Here is a 26,593-nt window from a genome sequence, read left to right as displayed (position 1 = left end):
CCCTTTCTCGCTCTCTATATACCTTTTCATTCTCAAATCTCTCTTAGTTAAATACACATTAAATATGATAACAGTTTCATAACTAAGCCTGCATTTACATTCATATATAAATTATCAAGCGTAAAGAGTTATTAAGTTACACGATCGTTCAATTGCTGACGCTCGCTTCTCTAGGCTATAGCCGGGTTTTTGGAAACTGCAAACAAATATTGAGTTTAGTGAAATCTTCTTGAGCTCCAACAAGCAACACGACACTTGTCATTATTATTTCATATTTTTGTACACTTATTTAAGTTTGGATGCAAATATTGATCAGTCAACAAAGAATAAATTGTTGCAAAATGCTAATTTTAGTTTTGTTATTTTGTTTTCTTTTTCTTTTTTAGAAACATGCTCGCTGGTATGAGAAGTGGTGGTGGTAATTGCACTTATTAGAACTGCACCAGTTCCTGCACTCAAAAATGCACATTTATTTATAAATAATATACAATATATAGTATATATCTATTTAAAAAGCACAGGGTCCGAGTGAACTTTTATGAACATGTTTCGGTCAAATCGAAATTGGGATTCCCTTCACGAAGGTTAACTTTCGCTCGATTGTATAATCGATGTCGTTTTAACTATTTTTGCTATACACAAAAATGAAAGTTGTTCACTTTGGCGCACCAATTAAAACGCACAAAATTTCACAAACTAAAAACAACTATGGAATTTTCTTTGACTAGAGACAGTTGTCTCGGTTTTTTAATCTGACAAAAACAAATCAATTTGGAACCCGCGTCACATTTTTGCATTGATCTCCTAATGGATCAAGCTGTCTAAGCGTAAAATCTCATTACTAAAGTTAAATGGGAACTTAAAAAGCCGCCTCGTGAGAGTATGAAATGAATGCAGCTTAAACCAGTGAATGACGATGATGACTACAACCTGTGCCCAGCAAATGAATGCAAATTATAAATCCACGTTCCAGATTTTATCTCATGCGACGCATCTTGCGATCCAGTTTTCGTTGTTTCTTTTCATCCACCTCGGGTTCTTCGTTAGCGTTACGTTGCGACAACCAAGGTTGAATAACGGAGCCCCAAAGCATCCAAATCGCACGAAGAGGCGCCAATAAAAGGAGGAACCAGAAGTAGTTGGAAATCAGGGCCAGCAGTAGAGTGCCTGAAGTAAGAATGATAAGATCCTTGACGTTTCTGTGAATGTGCACAGTGTTATCAATAAATTCTATTAATGTAGTGATTACTGTGAACACTTACTCAGCAATGCCGCCTTCCATATTCAGGTCGTTGCCAGAGTCAAGAAGAGCGCCCGTTTCTGAGTATTTAGCACGGGACATGAATACCATAAATTGGTACGCAGCACCCAAGATAAGCAGCGACACCGCCAGCATGAACTGCAACAATTTCGACAGATTGGTACGCATTTCAATATGTATATTGACATGGGTTTAACTCACCACTGTGAGTTTTGTGATCTCGAACAGCAGAAAACTCAGCAGGATTGCAGGAGCTGCGCATCCTATAGACATATTCCTATAAAACGCTAATGTTGTTTTGTTCTCCTCAACGATTTGTTTAGCGCCTTTCGTGGCTTGTTTGCCCTTTTGTGGTGGCTGTCGATTAAACGGAATTTTATTCATAACGTCGAATGAATATATTGCAAGTACTTACAGCCATTTTACTTAGCTATTTTATGTTAATTTGATTATTTATTATCAAAAATGACGAGCAAGAAAGAGACGTGGCAGGTACTTATCACTCACTCCTCGAAAAGAAAGTATCGATACTGTCGAACACAAATATAAACAAGAGAGTGACCATCTTATGTTTCGACGTAGTATTTTTCACAAAATACTTGTCCATACTGGACAACAACTGTTAAATAAATGTTTTTAAAAAGGTTTTTTTATTTTGAGAAAAAACGTCTGAAATTCGTAAATTTCAAATGCAAAATTGTAATAATAAATGCATTTGTCAATATTATAAAAATAAATAACTGCAAATACATCAATGCATGCAATCGAAAATCGATTTGATCAAAACTGGTATCGATAACATCAACAAAGTCTATCTAATTTGCACCTTGGACTTTAATTTTAGTTGGACTTTATTTTCAGTTGAGAAACAAACAATGGACAAGTGGGTTCAGTTAAATAATCAGGCGGCCGGAAGAGATAAAATTGCAAGGCTTATCCAGTATGCATCTCGCGCCATATGGGATTCATTGGATAACTCCAATTGCCATCCGGCTTTGGTGGACAACTTCAAGACCATTGAATACATTTTAAGCACATTCCGCAAGCGTAAGATCATTTCTATCATTATTTTTTATGTAAATAAATAATTATTGAACATTTTCAGTGCTACGGTTCGGCAAGGGACTGGATGCCTTCTATGCTAGTTTGAAAGCCATACATTATCCCGACTTGACCATTCGCGTCACACTTACTTTGAGCAAAGTGTCCCAATCCCTCTTTCTGTTAGCAGATCATCTTTTGTGGCTGGCGCGAACTGGGCTGACAACGGTGGATACCAAGAAGTGGTCCAATGTGGCTAACAAGTATTGGCTATTTTCGATAATAATGAATCTCTGTCGAGATTTCTACGAGATCGTTCGTGTCTTGGATCTGCACAAAGCCGGTTGCAAAAGCGGCATAACGCGTTGCAAGATCCCAGCCAGCATCAATTCGCCGGCAGACGTTAAGCGGTTGGCGTTACAGTCTTTCGTCCTGGTGCAAGGACACAAGGATATTGTTGTGGACACCGTGAAGAATGTGTGCGATGTATTTATACCTCTGACGGCTTTGGGCTACACCAGTTTAACGCCGCGTACAATAGGCTTGCTTGGAGCGATATCATCGGTGGCTGGCCTTTGGGCGCTACTTGATTCCACAGCTAAGCTGACGCCATCCTAAAACAAACTGACCTGATTTTTTAAACTATAATATTTAAAGAATGTATATTTTTTATGCATATCTACATTCAATGTACTGCTTGTTTATTAATGTATTATGTTAACCTGTTAAAAATGTAGTTGACGATTTTATTGTAATAATATATGTAATTATGTAAATTTTAAATTGTTTGAATTCAGTGTTTTGTAGGGTATGTTCAGTGTCTGACAGTTTTACAGGAAATGGCTTATCGTTAGCCAACACTGCTAATCTGTTTTGCTATCGGCTGTTATCGACTGCCTCCAGCTGTTTTGCTCGAATGTTACTAAACATTATATTTTTTTTAGGAACTAATGCCCGCATTTTCGGCGTGTTATCTATTGAGTGTATAAAATCGATGCGTCATTGCTGGCCGCAATTAAGTGCGTGTGGGCCGAGAACGCATTAGAATAGACGAAAGGGAAGTGTGTGCAGCTAAAGAATGCATTACTCGTATTCCTCGCTTGCTCCCCCTGGTGGGGTGGATCATCATAATCGCTGCCTCGGCAACCGTGCCTGGTGTGTCAAGGTGCGTATGCAGAAGTTTTAAAATCCATGAAAAACATTAACCAATATGGTGTTTTCCAGGACATTTGTGGCATTGTGTGTGTCATTATGACCTGGCTGCTCATATTGTTTGCGGAATTTGTCGTCTGTGGATTGATTTTGCTGCCGAGCTATCGCAGCTATACAGCTTTTAGCACAGTTAACATGATAATATTCCAAGCGCTTGCATTCCTCGCATTTGTCTCACACTTGCGCACCATGCTCTCGGATCCGGTAAGTGTAATCAAGAGAATAAATAGAACTTTTATTAATCTATACCTTTTCTTAGGGCGCTGTGCCGCGTGGTAATGCCACTAAGGAGATGATTGAACAGATGGGCTATCGTGAGGGTCAGATGTTCTACAAGTGTCCTAAATGCTGCAGCATCAAGCCTGATCGGGCCCATCACTGCTCTGTGTGCCAGCGCTGTATACGCAAAATGGATCATCATTGTCCTTGGGTGAATAATTGCGTTGGCGAGAACAATCAAAAGTATTTTGTACTATTCACGGTGCGTACGATGATACTATTTGTGTACACCTATCTAATGGACTACTCTTTGCAGTTTTATATTGCTTCTATATCGGTACACACACTCTTCTTAGTGCTTTCGCAGTTTGCGGAATGCGTTCGAAACGATTGGCGCACTTGCTCGCCCTACTCACCGCCAGCAACCATCTTTCTGTTGCTCTTTCTCACATTCGAGGGCCTTATGTTCGGCATATTCACCATTATAATGCTTGCCACCCAACTGAATGCCATACTAAACGATCAGACGGTAAGCAACGAGATCAAAGAGATCTACAATAGATGCATAATACTGTTTATAATTTTTGTGTCTTACAGGGCATTGAGCAACTGAAGAAGGAGGAGGCGCGTTGGGCTAAGAAGTCGCGCCTTAAGAGCATTCAGTCGGTATTCGGACGTTTCTCGTTGGCTTGGTTCTCACCGTTTACGGAGCCGTCGAGTCGCACCAAATTTAGTCCACATTTCTATTCAGTGTGAGGAGAAGGCATCGCAGGATGTTAGCTTAAACGAACAATAATCCCCACAAACACACGTTGCACTCACCTGTTGATTAGGTGTGCTGTGTCTGGTGTGTTTGTATTTCTGTCTATATGTATGTGTGTGTGTACAAGTATTTACTTAAGCTCAAACTGAATGGACATGTGTTGCATGTGCAATACGATTATACTTACACTAATACTTAATTATTTAATTGCAAATGAGAGATTTTACTTTTGTGAGCGCATTGTGCGAGTATTTATTTTGTACAGAGAAAATAAACTTTCAAAACATGCGCAAACTTTTTTGTTGGAAACATGTTGCCACTCAAACTCAAGGCGACGCAGCATCAGCATCTCTTTTACCAGAAATAATAATATCATAAAAAACCGGAGAGCCGAAACGCAAAGAGAAAAGAGCGACCGCTCTCCGCCTGATGTTGATAGGCGATGCGCATTTCTCCCGACATGATCGCCAGCGAAAAATCGGGCATGGACTTTGCAGATGCTGTGCGCCTTCGTTTAGTCTGAGAAAAACGATCGGAGATCCAGGAGGTGTCTGCTGGACGTGGACGTGCGCGTGTCGGTCTCTTTTAATTGTGTGTTTGTGTATGTGTATTGTATATATTAGTTATATATAGTATATATGGAGGAAAAACGTTTGTTCGTTCGTTCGCCCGCTCGTTCGTTCCAACAAATGTGTCAATTATGCGATTGTGTGCGTGTCTGTGCATGTGTGTGCCTGTCTGTTAGCCTGAAGAAGCATATCTTGGCTGCATTTTACAAAAATTTTATATGAGAAAAGTGCAAAAAGTCAATTGAAAAATATATAAAATATAGAAATATTCATAATGCTAAACGTATACTACGTTTCGTTTGCAAATATTATAAAATAGAAATTCTTGTTTTTCAGTTAAATGCGAAAGAAAGAAAAATTATATACGAGAAGAAAATCTAATTGAAAATCTTTGAAAACGTCGCCGCCTGCTCCATGTTTGTGTTCTAAATATAAAAAACAAATCGCCGCCTGAAACAAAAAGAAAAAAACAACAAAATATCCAAAGAAATTGCACACACACAAAGCATCCCAAATCCCTAAAAAAAAGATAAGAAAAGAAAAGCGAGAAAAGTTTATAAATATATTTGGAAAAAGTCCTGCAAACGCAGTCTACACGTGTGTGTGTGTGTGTGCGAGTGAGTGAGTGCAAGTGTGTGCGTCCATGTGAAGGTGGCCCTGTTTTGGGGCTAATTATAATAGCTGATCGTCTAGCTGAAGCTGTGTGTACACCAGCATGGAAGTTACACCGGGAACAGCAGTCGCCGACGTCGCAGTAGGTAAGGCACACATCTCTGTCGAGGGGAGAAGGGGCATGGGGCAGCAGACAAAGGGAAGCGGCTTTTCCATCGAAATTTTCTTTTCTTTCGCCACACCGCACAGACAATGGACTGAAAGTATGTGTGTATTTTTATGATCGGCACCGTCGTCTTCTTCTTGATCGCCTCCGGCTCCGTCATCCCCGCTGTCTGGCATTTTTCGGTGCGGTGCGGTTACGTAATGTGGAACACAGACTATGCAAAACTTTTCATAATTGTGCGCTAAATTGCCCATCCAAATAACATATATGATCGTATAATATAAACATATAATTATCTAGTTAATTAGGAGCGAACTGTGCATTTACATAAATAATTTTGATCTTTGCTAAAATCTACAAACGAATACACTTTCGTATAGGTTTTGTGTGTATGAATAATATTTGGAACTATTTTTAGTGCAAATTTCTTTTTAGTTTTTTTCTTGGCTAGACAATTTGCTGTGCTCGTCGCTTCCCGGTGAAAATTTGCGCAGGAAAAACTTATTTGTAGACGCGCTTGTGGAGTTGCTTGGGCTGAAATTAGACAGCTGAAGTAAAAATAAGGGACTTATTAAAAGTTATTAAAGGGCCTATCTAATTGAAAAACCAGCTTTGGATTTTTAATTCTAGGTAAAAATTTAACTTATTTGTCTACTGTTTATATTATCTCTCGAGTGTAGTATTTAAAAAATTTATAAAAAATAAATATATCTAAAATTTCGAATCTTTTTTATAAAACAGAAGACAATTTAATTAAAAGTCTTGGATCTTTGGGATTAATTGTATATATAAATTCAGTTGTGGGATCTGTATATTTCTCCTACAGTTATTAGTAAGAGAAATAACAATATATTTCTGTTACTTATAAAGTTTTTAATAAAAAATTTGTATATATAAAAATTTAGTTTCCGTCCATAGTATTTTTTTTGTAAAACGATAGAAAATTAAGGTTTCCATCGCTGTAAGGGTCATTCAATTCAGATCTACTTAATTAATAATAATAATTAATAGTAATAACATATTATCCATTCTTAAACTGATATTTTTGACGCCGCATATATTATGTATTCTTGGGGGTATTCTCCAATTTTATTGTCATAAAATTATCAGTATTATTTGAGGAAGATCTAGAAATAAAATATAAAAGAATTAACTGACAAGATGATTAGGAATACTAAGAACAAGCATCGAATAATTCGCCACAATGTTCCCAATTTTTAAAAAAAAATGTACGAAAAATTTTAGCATTTCATTCAGTAAACACAGCACATTTAAAATGTATGATTAATCCTTCTAGTATACACTTTTAAATTTATCATTTATTAATACATGTTTCGCTTTTCGCGTCTCTATAGAACCTCCTGGTCGTCAAGATATGCCACATAGTGCACCGCGTATTACGTTCAGTGACAACTCCAGCACGCTTATACGCTGCATACCCAACGAGCGTGCGACGTTCTTTGTGAAAATCGATTGCGATGAGGACGATGAGGCCGAACTGCTGCCCTTCAAATTCGAGTGGTAAGTCGTCTAAATGAATATGACATGCCATCGTCTATTTATCTATCTATCTACATATGTACTATATATAATTGTGTGCGATTTGCTATGAGTGAGTGTGACGATGTGTGATTCACCGCAGTTTGCTGTGCATAATGCCAATAAATTTGCGCATTTCACATATGATTTCTCCTTCACGCAAGAACAGCGCTGAGATACAACGTTGCCAGCGATTTGCGTTTGCGCCCAGAGCACAATGTTGCCAGCCGGGCAGCAGCCACCAACGGCATCAGTTTGGCCTTCTTTTACGCTCATCTTGCTCATGACGCGCTGACCAAATTGCTGGCGATCTCTTGGGCGAGAGATCGTCAAAAGGCAGCAGCAGCAAATATTCAGCCGGTGCCTCAGTTCCACTTTGACGATCGGCGCATTAACATATCCGTTGCCCAGCAGCCAGGCATTTTGTTTTTTTTTGTTCGTTTCTCCTCCTCAATTCTCGATCGATTTGCGTGTGTCTAGAAATATGTATGTATCCGTTAAACGCTGCGTATACGTGATAAATGCGACTTGTGCAACGAAATCAATCAATTTTATGAGCATTCCAAGAAGACAATTCGAAAACTAGTGCACGCACAACAAAATACTCCAACTAGGGGGTGTGTGTGTGCGAGTGCGATTGTGTGTGCCTCTGGCGATCAGCTAAATTTAGCAGCATTAACAAATTGTGTGAAAAAGATGTTGCAATGCTGTAAGACTGCTGCTGCTGTTGTTGTTGACGCCAGAATGTTTCAATTTTTATGCCCAAAAGTGTTGAAAATGCCGTAGTATAAAAATAGTTTCTTCCGTTTTGTTATTTTCAAATTAAATGGAAAATTACATAATCAGCGCAAAGTCTTGACGTGGTCAGAGGGTCAAACGCGACGCGTTGTACACAGACAGTCTGTGCAGCATCCGCGCCAAACTACGAGAGATCAACAAATTTGCAATAAATACGAGTAAATACACGAAAGCAAACGTAACAATTCTCGCAGAGCAGTTCTATTAGTTTTAGTTTGTGTGTAGTACATTCCTCAGACAGAGAACAAGCAAGTTATTAGCTTACGAAAATGAAATGCGTGGCATTCGGCAAGTTGCGCGAGTCCCAAAAATAAATTGCCAAAAAAAAAAAAGAAAACACACAAAAGGAAAATGACACAAACACACAATACACGCCGACGAAAAGAAAAGCTAAAGTGTGTGTGTACTACAAAGTAGAAAACAGAAAATACATAACACAATTAATATAGTCGAGAAGCTGTGCATTTATTTATAAACATTCTTGTTTGCGATTGAAATATTTCGTCATTTTTCATTTAAGAGTCGTTTCGCTTTTATTTCGTGTTGTTTATTTGTTCATCATCATAATATTGCCACGATAAATAAACGACTTTCTTAATGATGAATGTGCGCACGTGCTTAATGTTTATATAGCATACTCGATTATTATTATTATCTCAATTATTTATTCTATTCTAATTTCGAATTGGATAGCAACTGGGAGTATCTGTGTGTGTGCGCGTGTGTGTGTGTGAGTTTGCATGTAAATAAATAAACCAAAAGATTTGGTAATATTATATTTAAAAATATATAATAAGAAGAATGGGCAACGGATGCTCAAAGTGCTGTAAGTGCAACGAACACAAACAAATTCATGGCACGCTCTCCTCGGCCTCTGCCTCGTCGGTCTATAGAAAAAGGTAAACTGCTAATTCTTTTTCTTTCCTGCTTCGCTTCATTGCTCGCATCCTCCCTTTGCCTTGGCTATAATCATCTTTATGCCTCCCTTAGGAACCGCAACGATATACCCATCGAGAATTCCGATCGCTTTCGCATCACAAACACGAGCAATGCCGTCCAGCTGGCCGTGGAGCATGTGCAGCGCGAGGATGCCGGACACTATACGCTAATCGCCCGCACGAAGAGCGACGCCATTGTGCGCAAGCAGGTTGAACTCATTGTCGAGGACAGATCAACGGGCGAGGATCCGCCCGTATTTCTGCGACGCCTCGTCGATCTCTCTGTCAAAGTGGGAACACGGACGCGTCTCCTCACTGAAATACGCAGCTCCACAGATCTGAAGGTACAGCATATTAAAAAACCCGAAGATTAGATACACATTATCATCCATTGCTTAATGATGCTTAAAGCAGTTTAAATATTTTATAGATGCGGTTGCACTTTAATTTCTCTGTCGTTTTGCTTTTCATTCATGCCTTTTCGTAATCTAATTATGTTATATGACTTGGAACAAATTTTGATTGAGCAGGAAATGTGATAGAACTTTGTTATTTCAAAGAAATATTGAATTAGTGGGAATGAATGTTTTCATTATTAGATTAAATGCTTCAATTCATTTAATATTTTGTGATTTTATTTAGTGCGGTGCTTCTCAGTGAAATTCTTATAGTTTTTTTTTTGACTATTAATACATCCAGAATTTGTATCTCAGCAACAGAAAGTATCTCTTCAACACATTTTTGTATATTAATTATAAACTAAGCTTTTTGACATACTCCATAGGACTATAGTCATAATAAAGTTACGAATGGGCAATAGGCTTAGATGTCCTAACTGGATTTATAGCTTTTGTATGTAATTTTTTTAAATTAATGAATCGTTTTCAGAAGTCTGGATAGTTTAAAATAATTGCAATAATCATCTAAATTATTAAAATCTGTTAAAAGGTTATAGTCATTAAATATATATATTTCTGTTAAAAAGTTGAGACATTAATTTTTAGATTTTATGCACTTAGAAATAACATTGCTTTCTTTGCACCACTATTTATATTAACTTCAATTAATCCTTTTGCCTTCCTGCATATAGCTTACCTGGTACCGCAACGATCGAAGGATTTGCGAAAACGATCGTATTATAGAAACGAATGAGGGCACATTTCACTATCTGGAAGTGAGTCCAGTCATCCTCGAGGATGGCGGCCAATGGATGTTAATGGCCGAAAACTTGGGCGGTCGCAATTCCTGTTTGGCCAACCTAAGTGTGCTCGTGCCAAAGGCCTACAAGACTCCCGAGTTTGTGGAGGATCTGCGAGCGGTGCTCACCGAACAGGGCACCGTGTCGCTGGAGTGCAAGGTTGTGGGCGTGCCGACGCCCATGTTGCGTTGGTTCAAGGATTCCAAGGAGATTAAGGCCGGCGATATTTTTGCGCTAACAGCGAATGCCGATGATCCCACCTCGTTGGGCACGTACACATGCGAGGCCAAGAACTGCATGGGCGTCACCTATTCCAGCTCCAAGGTGCATGTCGTGGGTCGTGGCAGTCGCGAGGGTTCGTTGAAACCAGCTGACAAGTGAGTACCTAAAACGTATTCTCTATGAATCGCATTGTATTGAATTGAATTGTTGCTAACAAAAAATCTCTTTCTCTTTCCATCTCTTTGCAGTGTTAGCAATAATGCGCCGCCGCCGATATTTACGAACGAACTGAAAGATGTGAGCGTTCGCATTGGCGATACCATCATGCTCGGCTGTCAAGGTGAGTGCTTAGCGCGTTGGCGTTTTGTGTTTAACGTTTGGCCAGGTGCCAGAAAAAGCAAAACATTTTTTGCATTTTGTTTATTTGTTCTCGCACAGCCATTTCTCTATACATTTTCCATACCTATTTAACGCAAACATCTACATTTATATATAGTATATTTAAATATATGTATTGCTGCCTATATAGCTGAGTATTTGGCGATTCAGGCCGACCGGCTAATGGCGCTTGTTTTTTTTTTAGACTCGTGTGTTCTCGTGCTCTAGAAACTTGAACTCAATGAAAATTCACTTGGAATGCTTGGTTTGTTGTTGAGGTGGGTCAACAACATTCCCGGCGCGAGAGCAGAGCTGAGTTGCCGAATGAGACGAGCAAAACAAAACCAATAATTGCCAACGAGAGAGAGAGAGGGAACGAGAGAGAGAGAGGGAACGAGAGAGAGATCATAAACTTATTCTCTCACTCTCTCTCGTTTCCACACACCCCCGCTCATTTTCTCGTTCTCTCCCTCTGCCTCTTCAAAGATAACATGACGTATGCGCAATTATTCTTTAAATTTGACGTATACTTAATATGAAGTATTGCGTGAGAAATAATGCGTATACGCAATTTGTCAAGTTTACCTATTTCTTTAAACGTCTGTGACGTATATTTAATATTGATCGTTTGCGGGATGATGTGACATATGGGCAATTACAATTATGATGTTGACCTTGCATTGGGTATTTGTCGCGTATACGTTGTATTAATGAATTGAAGAATAATTTAACGAGACATCATGGCGTATGCTTAATATTTCTTTAAATTTAACGGATACTAAGTATTAAGTATTTCCACACTATTGCGAGCAAAAATAAAATGCGTATACGTAATCTGTTATTTATATTAATATTTAATTATTCATAATTTATTTCAATAAATATCTTGCGTATACTTAATATTATATAAAAATTCCTTTGCTTACAGTTGTCGTGCCACCCTGGCCCAAAAGCGTCACCTGGTACAACAAGGATGGACGTGTGGACACCGCTGAACGCTACAAGCTTATCGAGGATGGCCTCGGCGTATATATGATTGAGATTAAGCCATCGGAATCGTGCGATGCCGGCGATTGGAAGTGTGTGGTCAGCAGCTTTGAGGGCTGCGTGGGCATCTCGTCTTCTGTGGTCAACATGGACAGTGAGTGACAAAGAAACAGATTCTTTATAGAAGTGCTAATGAATTCTTTTTGCAGTTCCCCGCAACTATCGCAAGCCCCGCTTTATGGAGAGTCTGCGCGCTGTGCTCACCGAGGAGGGATTGGTCTCCTTCGAGTGCAAAGTCGTTGGCTTTCCAACCCCTGTGCTCAAGTGGTTCAAGGATGGCCACGAACTGAAGCCGGGCGATGTGTATCAATTAACTGGCACCAATTCACTGGGCACCTATTGCTGCATTGCACGCAACTGCATGGGAGAGACGAGCAGCACAGCTGTGTTGACCATGGAGGACATACAGAATCAGCTGACGGACGAAGAGCGTTTGGTGTTTACACATCAGAATCAAGCACCCAAGTTCCTAACGGGCTTGAAGAGCACCGATGCGAAGATCAACGAACCATTTCAATTCAAAGTAGTGGTCAAGGCTACGCCAGATCCAATCTTAACCTGGTTCCGCGACGAACTTCCGATTGATCCCAATGAACGCTATAATCATTATCGTGGCGAGCAGGACGAGTGGCAAATGGACATCAAGAATGTGGAGTTTGTCGACCAGGCGGAATGGAAGTGTGTGGCCGTCAATGATTTTGGCACCAGCATCACGTCGTGCTTCCTCAAACTGCAAATCCCACGGCACTACAAGAAACCAAGGTTCCTTGAATGCCTGCGTGCCGTGCTTACCGAGGAGGGCGCCGTCAATCTAGAGTGCAAGGTCATTGGTGTGCCGCAGCCTGTGCTCAAGTGGTACAAGGATGGCGTTGAGCTCAAGCCTGGTGACATACATCGCATCATCTCGGGGCAGGATGGCACCTGCTGCCTGGGCACATACACATGCGAGGCGAGGAACTGCATGGGCGTTGTGGCTAGCTCTGCTTCACTGCTGGGCTTCGAGGACGCACAGCGCACTGCAAAGCAAGAGCAACCGCGTGAAAATGAACTGCAAAGGAACTACTCGCTGTCCACCATACAGGAGGAGCGCACGTCGCAGATGTACGAGACGCCAGTTGGAGACATCACAATCGATGAAAAGGGCGACGTCTCCTTCTCTTTTGATGGCAAAGAGGTCTCTGTTTCCCTCTACGAAACTCCAGATCTGACAGAGGAAGAAGCGCTGAAGATTGTCGAAATGTATGCCGATCAGATATCCGAGCATGTGACAGAGCACAACATCGTGGAGCTGCCACCGCTGCGTTTCGTCAAGGAGACTTCCCAGTCTGGCAAGCTGCTCATGGAAGCGGTGGTCATTGACATTTCCCCCGAGTATTTTACCCATGACGAGGACATGCGCACCGAGGCTGATATGGATGACATTTCTATCACGGAGATCACAGTGCATGGCTCATCGGGTAGGGAAGGCGTCTTCGATCGGGCAGCCGAGCAGTATGCACAGCAATCCTTTGAGAAGATGGAGGAAGAGCTTTCCCTTTCGGCGCCTATTCGGAAGCGAAAACAGTCGCGACCTACTGAAACTGAAGAGTTCTTTAGTCTTTCCAAAGCTACGGGATCAATCGAAGGTGAAGTGGATGGTGATGAAGAAACCTCTGACCTGCAAACCTTTGCCAGCGCTCAGATGTCCGCTTCACAAAAAACAGCTACAGCTCAATCTGCAGCTGAAGTTGAAGGTGCAGTTGCTGCACCGCCTAAGCGAAAAAAGTCCAAGAAACCCACCGATAACAGCGACTCTTCCAAGACAACCGAAGATGAGGCAAGGTTGCTGGACATTTCCGGTGCAGTGGGCGATGGACTTCTAGTAACGCCCAGCTCACATCTGAAAGCAGTTACAGATGAAGTGGAAATCAATCAAAATCTTATTGCTTTGGTGCCGTTGGCTAAGTTGCTGAGAACTATAGACAATCATCTGTCCGTTGTGGAGAACGAGGTGCTGGAACAGTCCACCATGATGATGACTCCAGCGGCGGCAGATCAGAGCATTGCCATTCTCCGAAATATTCTCGAGCCCATCAAACAGATCGAGAGCAAGCTGCGTGTCTACTCGGGTGAGAATCAAATCGATGCCCTCATCCAATCCATGGATGATGACATTAAGAAATTGCATCTGGGCCTGCAGGTGATTGAGAAGTGTGTGGAGATCGACGAAACTGGCGTCACGCTGATTCAGCGCACAAGTGTCTGCATTATTGACAGCGTTGCCGAACACATGAAGCGCGCCCTTGAGGAACTGAAGCTGGTCAGCGAGAAGTTTAAGTCGGAACACTTGCGTTCGCAGATTCGTCTGACTGCTGAGGATATACAGCAGGGATTGGAGATTACCCAGGGCACAATTCGGTCGCAAACTCTACTGCAGGAGGCACAGGAGCTAGAAGCGGCCAAGCATTTTTCTGACGCCGTCGAGAAGATGCAGGATGTGCCCGAGAGTGTATCCTTTGCCACCATCTCGGAAGCCAATCTGCCGAGTGAAGCCAGCGCCTTGAAGGACATCTGTCAACCTGTAGCCAAAATACAAGAGGCGCTGGAACGCGTCGAAATGGAGCTTTCGCTGGAGGAGAGCGAGGAACAGATTTACAAGAAGGTACACAAGAAAGTCCTTGACAGCATTGTGGAGCCCATCAAGGAGCTGCAATCAACTCTGCAGTCCATTGAGGACAAGACCGAATCGTTGGCTGGGGCCGAGTCCATGGAGCAGAAGATTAACATGGCCATATTGGATATAGTCACCCCACCGCTCTTCGAGCTCAATAAGGGTCTGGAGCTGATTGTGAACGAGAAGTCGGATAGCGTGGAAGCGGGAATGTTCACGGTGCAGACGGTGGAATCGATGGTGCCGCCACTGCAGGAGATACAGAATGGTCTCGCTCAATTGAGTCAGGACCTGGAGACGGGACATACGGAGCGTGCCGAGGAAGCTACCTTGGATCATGCCGACACCCAAAAGCTGCTGCAGTCAATTGCACAAGCTGTACTGCATTTTGAGACAAATATCGAACGCATTTCGAATCGTCTAACGGACAACGTCAAGATTCGTTTGCAGAATCTCAAGGATGAACTGTCCGCTCTCATTGGCACCATTTTGGACAAAGATATTACACGGCATCATGTGCAATTGCTCGACAGACTAAAACGTCCCATCGATGAGCTCAACTATTGCATACGCCAGACGGAAGTAAAGTCGACGTCCGGTTCGCTGGCGGATCTTATTGAGCCGCTCAGCCTGTTGCAGGAAAGCACTCAGAAGGGACATGGAGTGCTGCTCGCCTCACGGGAACGTGAGCCAGATAAGCAAGCACTGCAATCCCTGGAAAACATACGTAATATTATACGCAATGCCATCATCGATATTGAAGAGCACGAGTTCAAGATGCTGCAACAGGAGATTCAACAGGACGAACAACATGCGGCACAGCAGGATAAATCCTTTAGTGCATTACGCAAGGTGCTCGAGACGAAGGTTTCTCTAGAGGAGGCCATCGATAGCATTGAGACGCTGCAGCTGGCCTTGATTCGCATCAATGACAATCCCAAAGCGACGGCTAAAACTAGATCATCGGCAAACGAAGCGCAAGTTGCGCTGCTTCGCATTATGCAGATTGCCAAGGGTTTGGCTACCTTCAGCGAAACAGAGACGACTCTCAATATCAATGAGGCAAACACCACACGCATTCTCTACGAGATGGGAAAGAGCTTTGCTGATCTTGCCAAGACACTAGACAATCCAGCAGCTGAGCATAGCGAGTACAACGATGTGCTGAGCAACTTTAATGATATGCTCGCTCAGCAGCGCGATGCTCTCGAGGGGCAACTCAACTGGAATACGCTGGCGATTGCCAGTCCACTTACCAGCTTCATTCAAGCACTTGGACATATGCAGCCACTAAAGGCATCGAGCGAAGATTTGTCCACGCTGGACGACGTTTCCGTTCTTAGGTCCCTGGCTGAATCGTTGCCCACGGAACCAGAGGTACACTCGGAAGAGGAAAAGCAAGCATCGGAAGCCATCAAGAAACCAGCGGAAGTTCTATTAGCTGATCTTAACCATGGGATTGCCTCGGTGTTGTCGCATTGCGAGGACCTCGACGTGACTTCCTTGCGACCGGATGCAGGCGAATCACTTCAAGCTGCCATACTCAAAATGCACGAGCTGCAGAACAGCATTGCCCTGGTGCAGGAAACAAGCACAGTGGAAGCTGTTCATTCGATTTCCGAGGGCACTGATCCGGGCACTTTTGCCGCTGCCATCTGCAGCCTGGAGCGCTGTGTACTCGAGGTGGAAGAGTGTATTGCGCATAGTGGCGCCGAAAGTCTAACCGATCTAGAGCTGTCCAAGTTGAAGACTTTGGCAACGCCGTTGCAAGATTTGAGGCATTATTGCGAGCAAATCGAACCGCAGGCGCTGGAACATGCCAACGATATGTCCACAGAGAATATATCCGAGCTAAAGTCGACTGGACATAAACAAACTGTGCAGGAGGCCGTTCAAGAGGCGGCTGTCGTTGCAGATGAGCCGCAAGTGGAAATCTACGATGTGAGGCAGGGCGTCGTCAGTGGCATCAAACAGCTGGAGGCTTGCCTGGAAGTCACCCAAAAGGACAACAACGAGGAGCTAAAACGAGTGGGAGAAATCATGCAGCAATTGAACTCGGATCTGAAAAATATTCAGGAAGTGCTCAGCTCGGACAGCGATCAACAGCAAACGGTGTTGGCTCAGGCCAAGATCGCTCAAACGATGTTCAAGTTGAAGGAGAGCTTGGTGCACACCTACGAATCGGGACTGGTAGAATCATTGGATAATGTCGAATCTGCTTTCGAGGATATACTTGTATCGTTGCCTGTGCTGGAGACGCAGCTGGCTCAGGAGATGTACACGAAGATCGAGAGAGCCTTCAAGCAATTTAATGCCTACTGCCAGCAGCCAGACATTGCCCACCTTAATCCAAGCTTTGCCAAGCTGCTGGATACCATCAAAGCTGTTGCCGATTCACCGAACGTGGATGTAGATAAATCATCCACTTTGATGATAAATCTGCAGACAAGTCTTATGGCCTCATTCCGATCTTTAAACGAGGTTAGCGAAGTGGCGGAGAACAACGATCTGCACGGCGGTCTAGTCAACACCCAGAGCAGCTTGGTTGCCGTCTTTGACTTTATTGAGAATAATGAAGGTACAATTCGTATCATTGAATTGCTACAAGAGATGGATGCCATCACAGCGGAGCTGAAAAAACTCTCTCTGATTCCTAATGAGCCCAAAGTACCAATTGATATTAGCATTATTATTGAGAACGTTTCATCGGGCAAAGCGTTCTTGACTCAAATCGAGAAGGGCTTGCAGCATGATAATCCCTTAAGTGTGATGCTGCTAGAGGAGAACACTGAGGAATTGGGTCAATTGGAGTCAACTCTTATTCAAATTGAAGAGGAAATTCTTTCTCAATCTGAACTCAATCGGATTACACCAGCTCAATTAACTCTTATTGATACTGTTCAGTTGCAAATCAATAACCTCCAGCAGAAATTAACTGAGTTGAGTGCTGCTTTACAGGCCCAGCAAGAGGAGGATATACAAAAGGAGCAACAACAACAACAGAGTCAGGAGACGATAGAATCCTTTAAATCTGAGCTACAGAGTGTGCAAGAAGATGTTCAACACCTAGAAGTTACTAAGGAACAACACCAAATAACTAAGCAGCAACAGGAAGTTATCCAACAGCAACAGATTCAGGAAAAAACAGAGGAAGCTTCCCAAAAGAAACTTGAGACTAAGGTGAAGAGAAAGTCAGAAGAAGAGGCTAAAGAAATAGTTCAAAAGAAATCTAAAGATGAAATTGATGCAGGTGTACATAAAACAAAGAAGGTATCACCACAAATGCTTAAGCAGACCTTGACTGAGAATTTCAAGCAGTTGTCTTCTACTTTAAAATCCAAGCCAGATAACGTTGAAGCAAAATCTATTTTAAGCAAAAGTCAGGATATCATTGATAACTTGCAAGACTCTGAGAAAATAACAAAGGGTATCTTCAAGCTCAGAGAGCACATTGTTCATACTTACGAAGGCACATCTTCAAACGAGCTAGCCGACAAGGAAATTGTAGAAGCATTTATCGAGTCGGTTCTTGAGTTTTGCCCAACTGCCGCGGAGAATTTGATTGCCCATTACCTGAAAGAAATTAAAACAAATATTGATTTAACTAAAGCTGCAATCGAACTAATTGATGATACTGAAATGTTTGCAAAGCCTTCATTACTTCTGCCAAAACTTGTTAATCTGGAGAACATTTCGGAAAGTATCAAATCTGATCCACACATTGAAAAATCGTCTGAAAAAATGATCCATCTGCAACAAAACTTGATGGACATTTTTGTAATATTGGATGATCTTTTAGACGATAAGAGCGCTATACTTAAACCCCTAATTGAGGACATAAAAACCATTCTTCTTAATGAATATGACTATATTGAAAAGAAACAAGAACAATTAAACACTGCGACAGTGGTAGAAAGGATTCATAACATAACAAAAACAATGCTAAATCTTTGCGAACAGTTGCAAAATCTAAATAAAGAATTGCTAAAAGAAAAAAGTGATGAAGAATCACTTCTAGGTGTTAAAGCTACTAAAGAAAACATACAAGAGCCACGAAATGAACAAGAAGCTGACACAAAAGATCAGAAGAGAGAAGATTCTGAAGCTGTTGCTGAGAGGGTCAACGAAGGGAAAATATTAGTGAAAAAAGAACCAGAAGTCAAAGAATCAGAAACTGATGCACAGAAAGCGAAGCTTTTATCAAAGGAGTCTGCAGAAGAAAAGGAACTAGATAGAAAAGAGAAGAAAGCCGCAGAAAAGGATGCTGAAAAGAAAGCTGAAGTTTCTGAAGTTGTTGCTGAAAAGATTTCCCAGGAGAACATATCAGAGAAGAAAGAACCAGAAATTAAGAAAGCTGATATCAAGGAACCAGAAACAGAAGCGCAGAAGGAGCAGCTTTTGTCGAAGGAATTTACAGAAGACAAGAAGCTAAATGAAATGCAGAAGAATCAAACTGAGACGGATGCTGAGAAGAATGCCCAGAAGGCAGATGTTTCTGAAGTAGTTGCCGAAAAGGTCTCCGCGGAGAAGATATCACACAAAATAGATCAAGAAACAAAGGAAACTGAAATAGAAGCACAAAAGGCTAAGCTTTTGTCGAAAGAAGAAAAACAAGATAAGAAAGTGAATGAAAAAGAGAAGAAACAGATCCAAAAGGATGGTGCAAAGAAAGCTCAGCAGGAAAATGAATCTGGAACTGAACCTGAACAAGTATTTGAAATTCCTGAGGCAAATAAACTTGAAATTTTAAATCAGAAAATCTTAGATATTGTCAAATTGTCGGAGTCACATACATCTAACGAAAATTTGAAAGTTATTGTTGCGGAGAGTAAAAATTTACTCGAAAACTCATCAGATTCTGAGAAGGTTGCCAAGTCTATATTTAAACTTAGAGAACACATTGTCCATACATATGATGGTAACGCTCCTAAGGATGAAAATGATAACGACATAGTTGAAGCATTTATCGAGTCAGTTCTTGAGTTATATCCAGCTGTTTCTAAGAATATAATTAACAACTACTTGAAAGAAATTAAAGCAAATATTATTTTAACTAAAGCCACAATCAAACTTATTGACGACACTGACATGTTTGCAAAGCCTTCATTACTTCTGCCAAAATTAGTTAATTTAGAGAAGATTTCGGAGAGCATCAAATCTGATCTCCACATTGAAAAGTCTTCTGAAAAGATGATCCATTTGCAACAAAACTTGATGGACATATTTGTCATATTAGATGATCTCTTGGATGACAAAACAGCTGCACTAAGGCCCATAATTGAGGAAATGAAAACTATTCTTCTTAAAGAGTATGATTATATTGAGAAGAAACAGGACAAATTAAACACTGCGACAGTAGAAGAAAAGATTCATAACATAACCAAAACCATGCTGAATGTTTGCGAGGAATTACAAAAGCTGAATAAGAATTTGATAGATACAAATATTGGTGAAGAACCAACACTTGAAGTGGAAAATATTAAAGAAAAGAAACAAGAGCCACAAGATGATCTAACTAAAGACCATAAGAAAGAAGAAGCTGAAGTGGTTGCCAAAAAACTTTCTGAAGAAATTCCAGAGGAGATTAAACTCACAGTCGAAGAACATGAAGCAGAAGCGCAGAAAACGAAACTTTTGGAGAAAGAATCTGCAGAAGAAAAGAAACTAGATGAAAAGCAAAGCAAACAAGCTGAGAAAGATGCTGAGAAGAAAGCTCAGAAGGCCGATGTTTCCGAAGTAGTTGCTGAGAAGGTTTCCGAGAAGACGATATCAGAGAAAAAACAGACAGAAATCAAGGAACCTGAAGCAGAAGCACAGAAAGGAAAACTTGTGTCGAAAGAATCTGCAGAAGAAAAGAAACTGGATGAAAAGCAGAAGAAACAAGCTGAGAAGGATGCTGAGAAGAAAGCTCAAAAAGCAGATGTTTCTGAAGTTGTTGCTGAGAAGGTTTCCGAAGAGAAGACATCAGAGAAAAAAGAGACAGAAACCAAGGAACCAGAAACAGAAGCACAGAAAGCAAAACTTGTGTCGAAAGAACCTGCAGAAGAAAAGAAACTGGATGAAAAGCAGAATAAACAAGCTGAGAAGGATGCTGAGAAAAAAGCTCAAAAAGCAGATGTTTCTGAAGTTGTTGCTGAGAAGGTTTCCGAGGAAAAGATATCAGAGAAAAAACACACAGAAATCAAGGAAGCAGAAACAGAAGCACAGAAAGCAAAACTATTGTCGAAGGAATCTGCAGAAGAAAAGGAAATAGATGAAAAGCAGATGAAACAAGCTGAGAAGGATGCTGAGAAAAAAGCTCAAAAAGCAGATGTTTCTGAAGTTGTTGCTGAGAAGGTTTCCGAGGAAAAGATATCAGAGAAAAAAGATACAGAAATCAAGGAAGCAGAAACAGAAGCACAGAAAGCTAAACTTTTGTCGAAGCAATCTGCAGAAGAAAAGGAACTGGATAAAAAACAGACGAAACAAGGTGAGAGCCATGTTGAGGAGAAAGCCCAAAAAGCAGATGTTTCTGAAGTAGTTGCTGAGAAGGTCTCCGAGGAGAAGATTTCAGAGAAAAAAGAGCCGGAAATTAAGGAAGCCGAAACAGAAGCACAGAAAGCAAAACTTTTGTCGAAGGAATCTGCAGAAGAAAAGAAACTGGATGAAATGCAGAAGAAACAAGCTGAGAGCGATGCTGAGAAGAAAGCCCAAAAAGCAGATGTTTCTGAAGTTGTTGCTGAAAAGGTCTCCGAGAAGAAGACATCAGAGAAAAAAGAGACAGAAATAAAGGAACCAGAAACAGAAGCACAGAAAGCAAAACTATTGTCGAAGGAATCTGCAGAAGAAAGGGAAATAGATGAAAAGCAGATGAAACAAGCTGAGAAGGATTCTGAGAAGAAAGCCCAAAAAGCAGAAGTTTCTGAAGTAGTTGCTGAGAAGGTCTCCGAGGAGAAGATTTCAGAGAAAAAAGAAACGGAAATTAAGGAAGCCGAAACAGAAGCACAGAAAGCAAAACTTTTGTCGAAGGAATCTGCAGAAGAAAAGGAAATAGATGAAAAGAAGATGAAACAAGCTGAGAAGGATTCTGAGAAGAAAGCCCAAAAAGCAGAAGTTTCTGAAGTAGTTGCTGAGAAGGTCTCCGAGGAGAAGATTTCAGAGAAAAAAGAGACGGAACTTAAGGAAGCCGAAACAGAAGCACAGAAAGCAAAACTATTGTCGAAGGAATCTGCAGAAGAAAAGGAAATAGATGAAAAGCAGATGAAACAAGCTGAGAGCGATGCTGAGAAGAAAGCCCAAAAAGCAGATGTTTCTGAAGTTGTTGCTAAAAAGGTCTCCGAGGAGAAGACATCAGAGAAAAAAGAGACAGAAATTAAGGAACCAGAAACAGAAGCACAGAAAGCAAAACTATTGTCGAAGGAATCTGCAGAAGAAAAGGAAATAGATGAAAAGCAGATGAAACAAGCTGAGAAAGATTCTGAGAAGAAAGCCCAAAAAGCAGAAGTTTCTGAAGTAGTTGCTGAGAAGGTCTCCGAGGAGAAGATTTCAGAGAAAAAAGAGACAGAAATCAAGGAACCAGAAACAGAAGCACAGAAAGCAAAACTATTGTCGAAGGAATCTGCAGAAGAAAAGGAAATAGATAAAAAGCAGATGAAACAAGCTGAGAAAGATTCTGAGAAGAAAGCCCAAAAAGCAGAAGTTTCTGAAGTAGTTGCTGAGAAGGTCTCCGAGGAGAAGATTTCAGAGAAAAAAGAAACGGAAATTAAGGAAGCCGAAACAGAAGCACAGAAAGCAAAACTTTTGTCGAAGGAATCTGCAGAAGAAAAGAAACTGGATGAAAAGCAGAAGAAACAAGCTGAGAGCGATGCTGAGAAAAAAGCTCAGAAAGCAAATGTTTCTGAAGTTGTTGCTGAAAAGGTCTCCGAGGAGAAGACATCAGAGAAAAAAGAGACAGAAATCAAGGAACCAGAAACAGAAGCACAGAAAGCAAAACTTTTGGCGAAGGAATCTGCAGAAGAAAAGAAACTGGATGAAAAGCAGAAGAAACAAGCTGAGAGCGATGGTGAGAAGAAAGCCCAAAAAGCAGATGTTTCTGAAGTTGTTGCTGAGAAGGTCTCCGAGGAGAAGACATCAGAGAAAAAAGAGACAGAAATAAAAGAACCAGATACAGAAGATCAGAAAGCAAAACTTTTGTCGAAGGAATCTGCAGAAGAAACGAAACTAGATAAAAAGCAGAAGAAACAAGCTGAGAAGGATGCTGAGCAAAAAGCTCAGAAAGCAGATGTTTCTGAAATAGTTGCTGAGAAGGTTTCCGAGGAGAAGATATCAGAGAAAAAACAGACAGAAATCAAGGAACCCGAAACAGAAGCACAGAAAGAAAAACTTTTGTCGAAGGAATCTGCAGAAGAAACGAAACTAGATAAAAAGCAGAAGAAACAAGCTGAGAAGGATGCTGAGAAGAAAGCTCAGAAAGCAGATGTTTCTGAAATAGTTGCTGAGAAGGTTTCCGAGGAGAAGCTATCAGAGAAAAAAGAACCAGAAATAGAAGCGCAGAAAGCTAAACGTTCCTCGAAAGAAGAAAAAGAAGATAAGAAAGTGGATGAAAAAGAGAAGAAACAGATCCAAAAGGATGGTGCAAAGAAAGCTCAGCAGGAAAAAGAATCTGGAACTGAACCTGAACAAGTATTTGAAATTCCTGAGGAAAATAAACTTGAGATTTTAAATCAGAAAATCTTAGATATTGTCAAATTGTCGGAGTCACATACATCTAACGAAAATTTGAAAGTTATTGTTGCGGAGAGTAAAAATTTACTCGAAAACTCATTAGATTCTGAGAAGGTTGCCAAGTCTATATTTAAACTTAGAGAACACATTGTCCATACATATGATGGTAACGCTCCTAAGGATGAAAATGATAAAGACATAGTTGAAGCATTTATCGAGTCAGTTCTTGAGTTATATCCAGCTGTTTCTAAGAATATAATTAACAATTACTTGAAAGAAATTAAAGCAAATATTATTTTAACTAAAGCCACAATCAAACTTATTGACGACACTGACATGTTTGCAAAGCCTTCATTACTTCTGCCAAAATTAGTTAATTTAGAGAAGATTTCGGAGAGCATCAAATCTGATCTCCACATTGAAAAGTCTTCTGAAAAGATGATCCATTTGCAACAAAACTTGATGGACATATTTGTCATATTAGATGATCTCTTGATGACAAAACAGCTGCACTAAGGCCCATAATTGAGGAAATGAAAACTATTCTTCTTAAAGAGTATGATTATATTGAGAAGAAACAGGACAAATTAAAGACTGCGACAGTAGAAGAAAAGATTCATAACATAACCAAAACCATGCTGAATGTTTGCGAGGAATTACAAAAGCTGAATAAGAATTTGATAGATACAAATATTGGTGAAGAACCAACACTTGAAGTGGAAAATATTAAAGAAAAGAAACAAGAGCCACAAGATGATCTAACTAAAGACCATAAGAAAGAAGAAGCTGAAGTGGTTGCCAAAAAACTTTCTGAAGAAATTCCAGAGGAGATTAAACTCACAGTCGAAGAACATGAAGCAGAAGCGCAGAAAACGAAACTTTTGGAGAAAGAATCTGCAGAAGAAAAGAAACTAGATGAAAAGCAAAGCAAACAAGCTGAGAAAGATGCTGAGAAGAAAGCTCAGAAGGCCGATGTTTCCGAAGTAGTTGCTGAGAAGGTTTCCGAGAAGACGATATCAGAGAAAAAACAGACAGAAATCAAGGAACCTGAAGCAGAAGCACAGAAAGGAAAACTTGTGTCGAAAGAATCTGCAGAAGAAAAGAAACTAGATGAAAAGCAAAGCAAACAAGCTGAGAAAGATGCTGAGAAGAAAGCTCAGAAGGCCGATGTTTCCGAAGTAGTTGCTGAGAAGGTTTCCGAGGAGAAGATATCAGAGAAAAAAGAGACAGAAATCAAGGAACCCGAAACAGAAGCACAGAAAGAAAAACTTTTGTCGAAGGAATCTGCAGAAGAAAAGAAACTAGATGAAAAGCAGAAGAAACAAACTGAGAGGGATGCTGAGAAGAAAGCTCAGAAAGCAGAAGTTTCTGAAGTTGTCGCCAAGAAGGTCTCCGAGGAGAAGATTTTAGAGAAGAAAGAATCTAAAGTCAAGGAAGCTGAATCAGAAGCGCAGAAGGCGAAGCTTTTGTCGAAGGAATCTCCTGAAGAAAAAGCATTCGATGAAAAACAGAAGAAACAAGCTAAGAAAGATGCTGAGAAAAAAACCCAGAAAGCAGAAGTTTCTGAAGTTGTCGCCGAGAAGGTCTCCGAGGAGGAGATTTTAGAGAAGAAAGAATCTAAAGTCAAGGAAGCTGAATCAGAAGCACAGAAGGCGAAGCTTTTGTCGAAGGAATCTCCTGAAGAAAAAGCACTCGATGAAAAACAGAAGAAACAAGCTAAGAAAGATGCTGAGAAAAAAGCCCAGAAAGCAGAAGTTTCTGAAGTTGTCGCCGAGAAGGTCTCCGAGGAGAAGATTTCAGAGAAGAAAGAATCTAAAGTCAAGGAAGCTGAATCAGAAGCACAGAAGGCGAAGCTTTGTCGAAGGAATCTCCTGAAGAAAAAGCACTCGATGAAAAGCAGAAGAAACAAGCTGAGAGCGATGCTGAGAAAAAACCCCAGAAAGCAGAAGTTTCTGAAGTTGTCGCCGAGAAGGTCTCCGAGGAGAAGATTTCAGAGAAGAAAGAATCTAAAGTCAAGGAAGCTGAATCAGAAGCACAGAAGGCGAAGCTTTTGTCGAAGGAATCTCCTGAAGAAAAAGCACTCGATGAAAAACAGAAGAAACAAGCTAAGAAAGATGCTGAGAAAAAAGCCCAGAAAGCAGAAGTTTCTGAAGTTGTCGCCGAGAAGGTCTCCGAGGAGAAGATTTCAGAGAAGAAAGAATCTAAAGTCAAGGAAGCTGAATCAGAAGCACAGAAGGCGAAGCTTTTGTCGAAGGAATCTCCTGAAGAAAAAGCACTCGATGAAAAGCAGAAGAAACAAGCTGAGAGCGATGCTGAGAAAAAACCCCAGAAAGCAGAAGTTTCTGAAGTTGTCGCCGAGAAGGTCTCCGAGGAAAAGATTTCAGAGAAGAAAGAATCTAAAGTCAAGGAAGCTGAATCAGAAGCACAGAAGGCGAAGCTTTTGTCGAAGGAATCTCCTGAAGAAAAAGCACTCGATGAAAAACAGAAGAAACAAGCTAAGAAAGATGCTGAGAAAAAAACCCAGAAAGCAGAAGTTTCTGAAGTTGTCGCCGAGAAGGTCTCCGAGGAGAAGATTTCAGAGAAGAAAGAATCTAAAGTCAAGGAAGCTGAATCAGAAGCACAGAAGGCGAAGCTTTTGTCGAAGGAATCTCCTGAAGAAAAAGCACTCGATGAAAAGCAGAAGAAACAAGCTGAGAGCGATGCTGAGAAAAAACCCCAGAAAGCAGAAGTTTCTGAAGTTGTCGCCGAGAAGGTCTCCGAGGAGAAGATTTCAGAGAAGAAAGAATCTAAAGTCAAGGAAGCTGAATCAGAAGCACAGAAGGCGAAGCTTTTGTCGAAGGAATCTCCTGAAGAAAAAGCACTCGATGAAAAACAGAAGAAACAAGCTAAGAAAGATGCTGTGAAAAAAGCCCAGAAAGCAGAAGTTTCTGAAGTTGTCGCCGAGAAGGTCTCCGAGGAAAAGATTTCAGAGAAGAAAGAATCTAAAGTCAAGGAAGCTGAATCAGAAGCACAAAAGGCGAAGCTTTTGTCGAAGGAATCTTCTGAAGAAAAAACACTCGATGAAAAACAGAAGAAACTAGGCGAGAGCCATGCTGAGAAAAAAGCCCAGAAAGCAGACGTTTCTGAAGTTGTTGTCGAGAAGGTCTCCGAGAAGAAGATTTCAGAGAAGAAAGAACCTAATAAAACAGATGTAGAGGAAGCGAGCTTCGTGGAGCAAGTATCTACAAAAGAGAAGAAAATGAATGAACAACAAAAGAAACAAGATGAGCAAAAGAAA

The 26,593-nt window shown here is 40.9% G+C and overlaps 5 protein-coding genes across 10 annotated transcripts in view; 3 read left to right on the top strand and 2 right to left on the bottom strand.

Annotated features, from left to right (window-relative positions):
- Positions 1-37: 37 nt before the first annotated feature.
- LOC133843154 (transmembrane protein 208) lies at positions 38-1,835 on the bottom strand. The gene is made up of 4 exons (XM_062276580.1): positions 1,677-1,835; positions 1,463-1,618; positions 1,263-1,399; positions 38-1,199 (listed from the first exon to the last, which is right to left on the bottom strand). The coding sequence occupies exons 1-4, from the start codon at positions 1,680-1,682 to the stop codon at positions 977-979; spliced, it is 522 nt and encodes a 173-aa protein (XP_062132564.1). The 5' UTR covers positions 1,683-1,835; the 3' UTR covers positions 38-976.
- Positions 1,836-2,071: 236 nt separating this feature from the next.
- Positions 2,072-3,085, top strand: LOC133843146 (peroxisomal membrane protein 11B). The gene is made up of 2 exons (XM_062276571.1): positions 2,072-2,308; positions 2,367-3,085. The coding sequence occupies exons 1-2, from the start codon at positions 2,137-2,139 to the stop codon at positions 2,918-2,920; spliced, it is 726 nt and encodes a 241-aa protein (XP_062132555.1). The 5' UTR covers positions 2,072-2,136; the 3' UTR covers positions 2,921-3,085.
- A 147-nt stretch (positions 3,086-3,232) lies between these two features.
- On the top strand, positions 3,233-4,784 carry LOC133843144 (palmitoyltransferase ZDHHC3). Its single transcript, XM_062276568.1, has 5 exons — positions 3,233-3,467; positions 3,527-3,718; positions 3,774-3,995; positions 4,050-4,262; positions 4,331-4,784. Exons 1-5 carry the CDS (start codon positions 3,381-3,383, stop codon positions 4,487-4,489), a joined length of 873 nt encoding a protein of 290 aa, XP_062132552.1. The 5' UTR covers positions 3,233-3,380; the 3' UTR covers positions 4,490-4,784.
- A 216-nt stretch (positions 4,785-5,000) lies between these two features.
- Positions 5,001-26,522, top strand: LOC133843100 (uncharacterized). 6 transcript variants are annotated; one of them, XM_062276491.1, is made up of 12 exons: positions 5,001-5,097; positions 5,402-5,823; positions 7,199-7,364; positions 9,171-9,462; positions 10,209-10,693; positions 10,787-10,878; positions 11,845-12,057; positions 12,113-20,949; positions 21,145-21,729; positions 21,925-22,314; positions 25,095-25,468; positions 25,676-26,234. In XM_062276491.1, exons 2-12 carry the CDS (start codon positions 5,781-5,783, stop codon positions 26,217-26,219), a joined length of 12,021 nt encoding a protein of 4,006 aa, XP_062132475.1. In that variant the 5' UTR covers positions 5,001-5,097; positions 5,402-5,780; the 3' UTR covers positions 26,220-26,234. The 6 variants fall into 6 exon arrangements, with proteins under 6 accessions (XP_062132475.1, XP_062132476.1, XP_062132479.1 ...); XM_062276492.1 differs by lacking the exon at positions 5,001-5,097 and adding an exon at positions 26,261-26,522 and having other exon boundaries at positions 5,353-5,823; positions 25,676-26,053; XM_062276495.1 differs by lacking the exons at positions 5,001-5,097; positions 25,095-25,468; positions 25,676-26,234 and adding an exon at positions 23,104-23,910 and having other exon boundaries at positions 5,356-5,823.
- The window catches only part of LOC133843137 (uncharacterized), a 31,622-nt gene continuing 15,586 nt past the window's right edge, over positions 10,558-26,593 (bottom strand). Inside the window, exons 4-5 of the mRNA XM_062276562.1 lie at positions 18,079-18,186; positions 10,558-10,701 (exon numbers count right to left, since the gene is read on the bottom strand). The gene's annotated coding sequence lies outside the window, so the exon portion shown is untranslated. The remainder of the gene's footprint in view (positions 10,702-18,078; positions 18,187-26,593) is intronic.

The sequence above is a fragment of the Drosophila sulfurigaster genome, chromosome 3 (assembly GCF_023558435.1).
Source record: "Drosophila sulfurigaster albostrigata strain 15112-1811.04 chromosome 3, ASM2355843v2, whole genome shotgun sequence".
Taxonomy (NCBI): domain Eukaryota; kingdom Metazoa; phylum Arthropoda; class Insecta; order Diptera; family Drosophilidae; genus Drosophila; species Drosophila sulfurigaster.
Note: the sequence above shows the minus strand (reverse complement) of the source record. Positions and strands in the feature narration are given on the sequence as shown.

Coding starts and splice junctions, on each gene's coding strand:
- LOC133843154 (XM_062276580.1), bottom strand. Junction 1,400..1,462: donor AGATCACAAAACTCACAGTG/GTGAGTTAAACC, acceptor AAATTGTTGCAG/TTCATGCTGGCGGTGTCGCT. Junction 1,200..1,262: donor ATGGAAGGCGGCATTGCTGA/GTAAGTGTTCAC, acceptor GCACATTCACAG/AAACGTCAAGGATCTTATCA.
- LOC133843146 (XM_062276571.1), top strand. CDS start 2,137: ATGGACAAGTGGGTTCAGTTAAATAATCAGGCGGCCGGAAGAGATAAA. Junction 2,309..2,366: donor TTTAAGCACATTCCGCAAGC/GTAAGATCATTT, acceptor GAACATTTTCAG/TGCTACGGTTCGGCAAGGGA.
- LOC133843144 (XM_062276568.1), top strand. CDS start 3,381: ATGCATTACTCGTATTCCTCGCTTGCTCCCCCTGGTGGGGTGGATCAT. Junction 3,719..3,773: donor GCACCATGCTCTCGGATCCG/GTAAGTGTAATC, acceptor ACCTTTTCTTAG/GGCGCTGTGCCGCGTGGTAA. Junction 4,263..4,330: donor CCATACTAAACGATCAGACG/GTAAGCAACGAG, acceptor TGTGTCTTACAG/GGCATTGAGCAACTGAAGAA.
- LOC133843100 (XM_062276491.1), top strand. CDS start 5,781: ATGGAAGTTACACCGGGAACAGCAGTCGCCGACGTCGCAGTAG. Junction 10,879..11,844: donor CATCATGCTCGGCTGTCAAG/GTGAGTGCTTAG, acceptor CTTTGCTTACAG/TTGTCGTGCCACCCTGGCCC. Junction 12,058..12,112: donor TTCTGTGGTCAACATGGACA/GTGAGTGACAAA, acceptor TTCTTTTTGCAG/TTCCCCGCAACTATCGCAAG.